Source organism: Myxine glutinosa, chromosome 2 (genome assembly GCF_964187855.1).
Source record: "Myxine glutinosa chromosome 2, kmMyxGlut1.1, whole genome shotgun sequence".
Lineage (NCBI taxonomy): Eukaryota > Metazoa > Chordata > Myxini > Myxiniformes > Myxinidae > Myxine > Myxine glutinosa.
The window spans coordinates 12,350,996-12,361,464 of record NC_136262.1 but is presented as its reverse complement, the minus strand read 5'-3'; the positions used below and the strand labels follow the sequence as shown (position 1 = coordinate 12,361,464).

The window sequence follows — 10,469 nt, the reverse complement described above, 5'->3', positions numbered from 1 at the left end:
TTTTTTTTTTTAATGGGCGTTACCTTGTCAAGTCTGTGTCTGGAGTATGCTCACATTCCATCCCTTCCCTCCCTTTAAATGGCACCACAGCCATCTCCGCTCGGGAGAAGGCCGAATGCCTAAATTCTGTTTGCTACAAAATGTTGTGTCCCAAACCTCTCTCTCTCTGTCCCCACCCTTCCCAGTCGTACCCAACAGCTCCTGGACTCTGTCTTTTCATCTGAGAAGGTGGAAAAGTTTCTGACAACACTCGACTCCAACTGGCCCGGACAGAATCGGCTCACGCATCCTGAAAATCTTCTGTGCTGCTCTTGCACTTCCTCTCTCTCTCTCTGCCCTTTTCACCCTGTCATTTACCAGAGGTTATCTTCCATCTCCTTGGAAGCCAACATCACAGCTTTATACAAAAGGTGCAAAAACTGATCACCTTAACTATAGAGCAATCATCTTGCTGCCAATCATCAGCACGGTCATGGATTCAATCATCACTTCTGACATAAAATAATTCCTTTTCTCCAACAGCCTCATCTCAGATCACTAATCACAGATTCAGACCAGGTCACTACCTAGGACATGCTGCTTCTACTCACCCAACAATGAATGGAGGCCCTCAATATCAGGCATGGGCCGTCTCAGGGCCGTCTCTCTGGACACATCTCGAGCTTTCGATACAGTCTGGCATCCCGCCTTGCTCTCCAAACTGTCTGCCAATGGAATTACAAAGCCATCTCCATTCTTGCATTACTGACTTCCTGCACTCTCGTAGCCAAGTCATGGCTCTCAACGGAACCCTTTCTTCTCCTCTCCCCTGTGTCACACATTGCTTAATTTGACGTCGTGGAAACCAAGGCTTGCAAGATCAAAGAAATCTCTTGCAATTAAGCCGAGTCTGTGGGCCTATCACTTCACCATCGCTGACAGGTCGGTGGTCTCTGTCTTCTTCCACCTCATTTCTGGTGTTGCACCCTCTGCCCTCTTCCCCCCTCCCCCATGTATCTGCTGGTCGCATGCGGACCACTAGCAACCACCGAGTCAAATTGCCTAAATCGAGTCATCCCTCATTCAAAACCACGATCTTTTCTAGATCCATTAAACGATGCCCCCACCCCTCCCAAAACTTTGCTTATGCATCCATCTTGCTCATCCCTTGTGTTCTCTCCTACCCCTCATTGTTCTGCTTCCCTTGTTTGTCCGTCTCTGTCTACTTTGTCACTTGGCCCTGCATTGGCTTTTCCCCGTTATATTGTCCTGTGTCCTAGCTCTTCCATGAGCATAGACCATATATATATATATACAGACTTGGCATTTAATATGGAATTTTTTTTCTTTTCTTGGCTTGGGTTTCCTTTCTGAACTCAGAATATCAATCTGGTGAGTTTCTTTTACGCTTCGGTGATTTCTTTGTTAAAAGAACCATGTCACCGATTGTCTGTCGCAGCAAGAAGTCAATAACAGGATTATATCACAGGTGGCATGACAAAATGTACGGACAGGTACATTTGACGATTGGCTTCACAATCGGGTATATAAGGGTTGTTGCATTCTGTATTAGTGGAAAACAACTGCTGCACATCTACAAAAGTTATTGCCGCTTCCTCTGGAGATGGTCCGTCAACTCGACAATGCTGTTTGTCATGGAGTGGTGGCTTTACGAAATTCCGGCATGAAACAGTGTGCTATTGCTCGGCAGTATGGCATCACTCAAGGTCAGGTGTCAAAGATCCCGAAACGAAATGCTCAGAGGGGTGTCCCTCCTCCAATATCGAGGCCAGGACGTCCCCGCAGAACCACAAGGAGGGATGATCGCCAGCTGCACGGGTTAGTCTGCAATGGCAGTACCAAGTCAGCTAATCGGCTCAGGGCTGAGTGGCAGCAACTGACAAATGTGCCTGTATCCAGAAGGCTAGTCAACCCACGACTGGTTCAAGCAGGCTATTGTGCCAGGCGTCCCCTGAGAAAGCCATGCCTGACAAGACAACACCACCAGCGCCGATTGCAGTGGACCAGAGAGCACCGTCAATGGCAGCCAGGACACTGGAATCACGTGATCTTCAGTGACGAGTCTTGATTTCTGGTCTATCGTCAAGATGGCCATGTCCGAGTGCGCAGACAAGTGCATGAAGCTTACAACGAAGATTGTATAGTGCCAAGAGTCCAAGCTGGAGGTGGTGGGGTGACCGTTTGGGCTGCTTTTCATGCAGGGGGCAAAACTGACCTGGTTGTTCTGAATGGAAACCTGAACCAGTTCAAGTACAGGGCCATTCTGGAAGAAACATTGCTTCCATTTGCTCGTGTAGCCTTTCAAGGAAACTTTGTCTTCCAAGATGACAATGCACGGCCTCATCGTGCTCGCATGATCCAACACTTTCTTGCTGACCGTGGTGTAGAGCATATGGAGTGGCCTGCCATGTCCCTGGATATGAATCCGATAGAGAACTTGTGGGCAGAATTAACGCGTCAAATCGACCACTTGGACCAGCAGCCGACCTCTGTGCGTGAATTGCAGCAGGCTATTGTCACTGCATGGAAAGCGATTCCTGTCCAAACCTTGGCAAATCTCGTGAACAGCATGCCTCAACGTGTACGTGCTCTCCTGAATGCTTGTGGGGGTTACACGACGTACTGAACTGTAATTTTACTGTCCGTAATCCCAGTTGTAATTTAACTTTTGTTTTTGTTAAAAAATTTGGCTAATGTGCAAAATAAAGAAATACTTCTGGAAAACGTACAGAAGTTTAACACAGTACTGTCTGTGAATTGAGTTCGATATCAGTTTACATCACTTTCAAGGATCAATTTATTCGCTTCAAAATGTCAAATGTGGTTTTTGTTTCTTTTAAAGGTCACATTAACACATTTTAAAGGTCATACCTCCTAAAACTTCAGATACCCTACTTATCCCTTATTTACCCTGAAACTCAAACATTCAGTCCTTCTACTCGATGGTCCGCAGGATCTCTCGGTCTTAGATGTTTCTATTTCGTATCGGGAACCCTCCCAGGGGACCAGGAGGGGTTTAGGGGGGTGGGGGGATGGTGGGTGATCCCCCCAAATCAGCAGTGGTCCGGATTAGAACCTCAAGAGATGGCCGTCAGCCCACTCGGGGATATTTTATTATTTAATACATTTACATAGTTTACCTTGTTTCAGAATGAAACATTTCCCATTCACCTGTTTGTTTCATATGTTACATGCAAAGAAAACGTTTCACTGAAATACGAACCAAGCCGTGCTAATTGAAAAAGAGTTTCGCTGCCTTGAAGTATCGGAGTCGGTTGCAGCAATGGCCTGTTGCGGTGATGTCAATGACAGTTCATACAATCAGGATGGCAGCGTTCATTGGCCACACGACAACGGCAACCTCCAGTCGTGTCGCCCGGGCCCTGTGCAAGTTGCGAGCACTATAATTATTCCAATTTGGTCACATACACAAACATGAAAAATACCATCACTTAAAGTAGCTCAGCCTGAGCGAGGGAGCAGTTTTTATGCATTTGGGGATGAGGGAGATGGTCAACAGCTCAAACCAGGACAGTCATCGGAAGTGGAAATTTTATCAGGAGAGCAATTCAATCGTTCATAATATAATGGACAATATTTGATATCGGCATTACGTATTATAAATGCCTGATTATTATGCACACTCACTTTCATAACGGGCTTATCTTTGGGCTGCCTTATTCTGGGTTTGATTCCTCACCTGACTCAAACCTGCCAGATCGGTGCTTCACAGGTACGGCGTTGCATCACAAAATGCACCTCGCCTCAGATAGACATTACACCGCTTGTCCCGTCCGCTAGCATAACCTGACAGACGTTAATAATATCCCAGGCTGGCTTTCGATGAAGAGATGGCGAGTTACCCATGGGATCTTGGCCAAACTACTGCCCTAACCTACAGGTGATACCATCAGCAGATACAGGGCCTACTTTTATCTGCACTCCCAAGTAATGATGCTACCAGCAGCCACGTGCTACTCTGCCAAATTGTCATTTTTACCAATAATACTCATCGATATCAAATTATTTGCTAAATAATGGTGGGTTCGTGTGTCCCATAATCATGAACACATCTCAAGTATCTACTCAGCACAATTTAGACTTTAAAAAAAAAGTAACTAAGTGCTGCTTCCTTGCTTAACGATCAGCATTTAAAATGGCAGAGCACGGATGATCAAAGCTGGGAAGGCAATGGCAAACCACCCAGCATAACCCTTCCCAAGAAATGGCTTCGGCAGAAACAAACACTCTGTAAAGAGTACACGGTACATACATCTGCTCGAAGCTGCACTTGCGTCTGCTTGATAGAACATCATTCAGGAATGTTGACGTAAACCCAGCAATAAAAGGAATTTGACCAGTATTCACACACTGAGATTGGGTTAACCGCTGATGAAACGCCTTCACGGAATTCTTGGTCTGTTTTCCAGTTCTTTGATAAGTGGATATTGAATACACGAATCGTGGCAAAACACGGTCATTTCGTTGGTCTCCTATCGGGCAGACTTTCCATCAATACCCTCTGTTAATCAAGCAACGTTAATGAAGATGAACGGAAATAAAACTGGCATCTATATAATAATACCGTAAGGACTCGACTTTGTTATCCCTTTTACGCCGCACCCAGTGACCCGATGCCCACGGCACTAATGCATTTTCCATCTACGAACCGCGCTCTTTGTTTATCACGTACAGCCATACTCGAAAAATCTGAATTCGCCGACTTTGGGACCCAAAAGCATCCGATTATCGGCCGATACGACGCCATCTTACGACACCATCGTATTGGCGTCTGATGGGCGAAGGCGATGCGAGACGTCCGCTGATTGGACAGTCGAGTGGTGTGAACCAAATAGTCTTTTTATTCCCTTGAACATTTTAAATTAGGATTATATAAGGAAACGTCTTTATCGTCATTTTAATAAAGTTAAATGGAGTGACGTTTTGGAAACGTTTTTTGAAGTTTGAAGTTTTTTCGAATCGAAGTGAAGAAGTTTTTGAAGTTTTGATTTTGGAAACGTTAAATGGAGAAACAGTTTCACAGGAAGAGAATGCGATGCGATGAAGAAGAATCCATCTTTATTTTATTTTTTTGAACCACAAAAGATTGAAGCTCCACGAAGTCAAGAATGTGAAACTACGTGAATGTAATAAAATAAAAATATACATAAACGACACAGTTCTATGAAACAGTTTCACAGGAAGAGAATGCGATGCGATGTGATGAAGAAGAATCCATCTTTATTTTATTTTTTTAAACCACAAAAGATTGAAGCTCCACGAAGTCAAGAATGTGAAACTATGTGAATGTAATAAAATAAAAATATACATAAACGACACAGTTCTATGGAATTTTAAATCGATTCATTTTCACATGAAGAAAATGAGGCGCAGATGAAGAAGATGACTGCATCACCGGAATTCACCTCAGGTTTTTGGCGTATCTTTCAAGTTGTGATTTTGTGAAAATCCTGAATATTCCTTTGGTTTTGTCGACACGTTTTGTTGAGAAGACGATCAACAAAACATTTTCCTTTTTGATTGACAGGTTACAAATGTGTTCTTGAATAGCCGAAATGTCGCGTTTTTTAATTCAAGTTGAATAGGTCTTGAGGCCTTTATTAATAATCTATATCTATCTATATAATAATACCGTAAGGACTCGACTTTGTTATCCCTTTTACGCCGCACCCAGTGACCCGATGCCCACGGCACTAATGCATTTTCCATCTTTGAACCGCGCTCTTTGTTTATCACGTACAGCCATACTCGAAAAATCTGAATTCGCCGACTTTGGGACCCAAAAGCATCCGATTATCGGCCGATACGACGCCATCTTACGACACCATCGTATTGGCGTCTGCTGGGCGAAGGCGATGCGAGCCGTCCGCTGATTGGACAGTCGAGTGGTGTGATGGGTGGTGTGAACCAAATGGTCTTTTTATTCCCTTGAACATTTTAAATTAGGATATATAAGCAAACGTCTTTATCGTCATTTTAATAAAGTTAAATGGAGTGACGTTGCGATACTCTGGGTGCGTTGCATAAATCAACTCAGAGAGGTGTAGCAGGTGGCGAGACGTAAGGAAGCTTTTTTATTCCCTTGAACATTTGAAATTAGGATATATAAGGAAACGTCTTTATCGTCATTTTAATAAAGTTAAATGGAGTGACGTTGCGATACTCGGGGTGCGTTTGCTTAAATCCTCGTAACTCAGAGAGGTGTAGCAGGTGGCGAGACGTAAGGAAGCTTAAAGATAACGAGCTGAAAACAGACGAACGATATCCCTTCCGTGGATGTTCCACGGGTTTCACGTCTTTATCGTCATTTTAATAAAGTTAAATGGAGTGACGTTGCGATCAGTGAGTTGTACTTGTATACGAAGAGATAAAAGGATGGCATTGACTTCGAGACGGTACGTGATAGTTGGCTGCGGCTGGCTGATGCTGCGTTTTTTTTCTAAGTGCCATGGATGCTGATGGACATAATAAAGGTATCGGCTGATCTCTCATCGTAATATTACCCGATGGAAATGAACTGTTTCTTTGTTTGTCATTTCCTGTGCAATAATGTCAAATTGACGTCAGACATCCTTTTCTATTGACAGCTGCTCTCCTTTTCGATGGCATCGTCTATTGATATGCATGTTCCTCTTTCATATAATTTTACACATTCACAATCAGTATTTCAATTCTTGCAGACATTGGAAAGGAAGTTGACTCACAGGCCAACTCTCTGGCTCAATCACAGGCCGACGCACAGGCGATGTAATTGTGAGTAGCATTTTTGCACAAGTGAAAATTGATCTTTCTTCCTAACTCTTACTCGGACAAGCAAATCCCCTATGCCATCCATAATGGTACACTCTATCCATACACCACATCCTCCCTTCCGTGGATGTTCCACGGGTTTCGGCTAGTCTATATAATAATAGCGTAAGGACTCGACTTTGTTATCCCTTTTACGCCGCACCCAGTGACCCGATGCCCACGGCACTAATGGATTTACGATCTATGAACCGCGCTCTTTGTTTATCACGTACAGCCATACTCGAAAAATCTGAATTAGCCGACGTTGGGGCCCAAAAGCATCCGATTAACTACCGATACGACGCCATCGTATTGGCGTCTGCTGGGCGAAGGCGAAGCAAGCCGTCTGCTGATTGGACAGGCGAAGGCGAAAGCAAGCCGTCCACTGAATGGACAATCCAGAGCATGCATTTGTGCCGGTGTCGGCGATCGATGTTCATATACGCACTCTTCATTCTCATCTTTCTTCCTAACTCTTACTCGGACAAGCAAATCCCCTATGCCATCCATAATGGTACACTCTATCCATACACCACATCCTCCCTTCCGTGGATGTTCCACGGGTTTCGGCTAGTAATAAAGTAAAAGTTCATCAAAAGCTGAAGAATGAAAAACGAGACCCAATCCATAAGCCCCCGTTTTGGATGAAGTCCAACGAGGGCTAATAAAATACGAGAGAGTTCATGGAACGTCTTACCCCATGCAGTCTTGAGAAACACGGACATGGGCGGGGTCTGCGAACGGCAAATTTGACTGGTCGAGATGATGTAAAATGCCTTAATATTTTGTCCGAGTGTGGCTAAACGGATGGGTTTCATCGTGCCACCAAAGCTATTTGTGTTCTACTGTGTTCAGGTATATAATTTAATTGAAGCAAAAAAGATTTTAAAAGTGATACAAAAAAAATTGATTTCACCACCATTGATGCAGCATCTTTTACACCACATTATCAAACACATTACACATTAGTTCTTCGTGCCTGTTGTTTGCGTCCTTTGTGACCATTAGGCCGATCAAAGCGTGCACTATTATTTGCAACTTGTGATTGTTTGTCTGTGCTCATCCCTTTAAATGCTAAATGTCAAACAAGGAAGCAGCATGTACCATTTTAAAATCTTTCGTATAACTTAGCTGGGTTTGAACCGTCGACATCTCAGGCTCAGAGAGGACACTCTAGCACGTCACACTCTTAACACTAGAGGTCACGATTTTCAGTGAAAGAGTCTGGCTTCCCATGGAGGAACTGAATTCAAACCACAGTCCACATTATATGGTACGTCAAAAATTCTCACCGCAGGACCCCATCGAGGGCCTTTGGTTACCCAGCAGATCTCGGTCTTGCACATGGAACAGCGGAGCCAGTCACAGCCCTCTTTCTTCTGCAGGATGACCCTGCACTGTGGGCAATGCATTGCTTCACCCTGCTGCACCATGGTCTAAAAGAGAATGTGTACAAGGTACGTCCACCAATCAAACACGGAACTAGAACGCCACTCAGTAGAGTGCATACTCCCGCCGTGGGTCAAGTTGGAATAGTACGATTTCACAAACGTTTGAGGGAGTAGTTCAGCGACAACACAAGACAAGACAACACAAGACAGACACTGCACAGATATATATATATTTAGAATATATAGAAGATAATGTTAAAAAAACAAGGCAATTTCACTTACGTTTTCGGATTCAGTGTTCAATTCTATATAAGTGAGTGTATTTTGAGGCATGTGTGACTTCAAATAAAATTGTAAGCCAGGAAAACGTTCGTTTCATTCCTTAGGGATACAACATATAAAACTGGCTCAAACGTCAAAACAAAACTCGCTCATTTTAATTCGTACAGGCTAATGCGACCACTCATTCTTCTGGGAAGAATCCCGTGCACATGCTGGTCACACTTATAAATCACCTAAGTCTTTATAAGTTCATCAAATACTGACACCGCGATTGACATTCACCGAGGTAAATGTTATCTCTTCTGAGGTAAAAAAAAAAAAAAAAAAAAAAAACAGTTTTAAAACATTATTCGTATCAAACGACACATTTTATGAAAAGGGGAAACCTAATACACTTTGGTGGTTTTAAAATGACAGAATATGTATTTATTAGAAAAAAAAAATGAACCTTGAAGACGACGCTGCTAACAAAATACACCGCTCTAATGCATAACCACGAGTTTAAACTACATTTACAACAAATATGAAAATTATGTTCATATCACAATGTTAAATACAGAATATATAGAAGATAATGTTAAAAAAAAAATGAGCCCTATCTTCCAATGGTAAAAAAAAATCCTTCAAAAAATTCCTGGATCCAGAATAATATCCTGAGCTTCACCCAAAACGAATCAATTCTTCCTTATCCCGAGGGCAATCATCCCACCAACTTTCATCCAAATCCGTTCAGAACTTTTCCAGATATCTTGTTCACGAACGAACGAACGCACGCACGCACGCACACCAGTGCAACAATTCATCAAAAAGAGAATTATCTGCCCCTCTCCCCTAACCCCCTTTTCTTAATTTATTAACTTGCTATGTTCTTCAAAAGCAGGTAACAACACGTATTTTTTAACGTATACAATTGTTGAGGCTCATGGTGTAACTTGAAAAATAATAATAATAATAATCAGAGGCGCAGCAGGTTAACAAATTCTGTCGCTCAAGCTTTTGGGTCTCACTATCTGCCATGATCTTTCCTGGGAAAACCACATTTCAAATCTGGCCTCCAAAGCCAGTCGCCGACTGGGCATCCTCCGCCGTGCGAAGTCCTTCCTTGGCACACCTGAGCTCCTCACCACATACAAGGCTTTCATCCGCAGCTCAATGGAGTACTGCTCTCCCCTCTGGGCCGGTGCTCCTGCCTCACACCTAGCTCGTCTTCACGCTGTTGAAACAAAAGCTTTCAGAATCATTGGAATCTCCCGCGATGAAGCTAACTCCGAGGGCCTTTCACTCACTCACGGCAGGCAGGTTGGTGGTCTTTCCATCTTCTACCGACTCCTCTCTGGCCTTGCCCCCCCAGCTCTCTCTCTCTGGGCTCTGTCCCCCAAATATTCCTACAGGTCACACAAGATCTGCCTGCAACCCTCTTATGGTTAAACTGCCAAAATCAAGACTTTCTGCTCACCTTCACTCCTTTATTCCCCTTTTCTCCCGCCTCTGGAACAAACTCCCTCACTCTCTTCAATCCCACTCCTCCCTCCAGGTCTTTAAAACAGCTGTTCACCACCATCTCTTATCTTCCCCCATCCAAAATCTTGATCTCTTCTACCCCCGTTAATTCACCCCAGATCCACTTTTTTTTGAAATACCAACTTCTTTCTTTCCTGGAAGTTCTAGCAGTGTCCATGTGCTTTATACCTCTACTACCCCCCCGCCCCCCAAGCCCTCCGCCTCCCAGAGATCTTCCGATGTCCCTGTTCTCTGCTGTTGTACTTGTGTGCTTCCCTCTCTGTCCCCATCTCGTCTCCCGCTCCCTTTATTGTATGTTTTGTGTGTCTTTATTGTATGTTTTGTTTTTGATGATAGCTCTTACACAAGCCTCGATCCTGTATACAAAAAAAAAAAAAAAAAAGTGAGGAGGTGTCAGGACTGAAAACTCCTTCACAGGGATAACTTGCACGATTTATCCGCACTAGTGAATGCCGGCCTGGCTAT

General features: G+C 43.7%; 1 protein-coding gene across 3 annotated transcripts in view; it reads right to left on the bottom strand.

The window, feature by feature from the left end:
* Positions 1 to 2,779: 2,779 nt before the first annotated feature.
* The window catches only part of RBCK1 (RANBP2-type and C3HC4-type zinc finger containing 1), a 108,750-nt gene continuing 101,060 nt past the window's right edge, over positions 2,780 to 10,469 (bottom strand). For all 3 annotated transcript variants that reach the window (XM_068108719.2, XM_068108721.2, XM_068108720.2), the window contains exons 13-14: positions 8,103 to 8,246; positions 2,780 to 3,383 (exon numbers count right to left, since the gene is read on the bottom strand). In XM_068108719.2, coding sequence (XP_067964820.2) covers positions 3,303 to 3,383; positions 8,103 to 8,246 — 225 coding nt within the window. In that variant the 3' untranslated portion in view covers positions 2,780 to 3,302. The remainder of the gene's footprint in view (positions 3,384 to 8,102; positions 8,247 to 10,469) is intronic.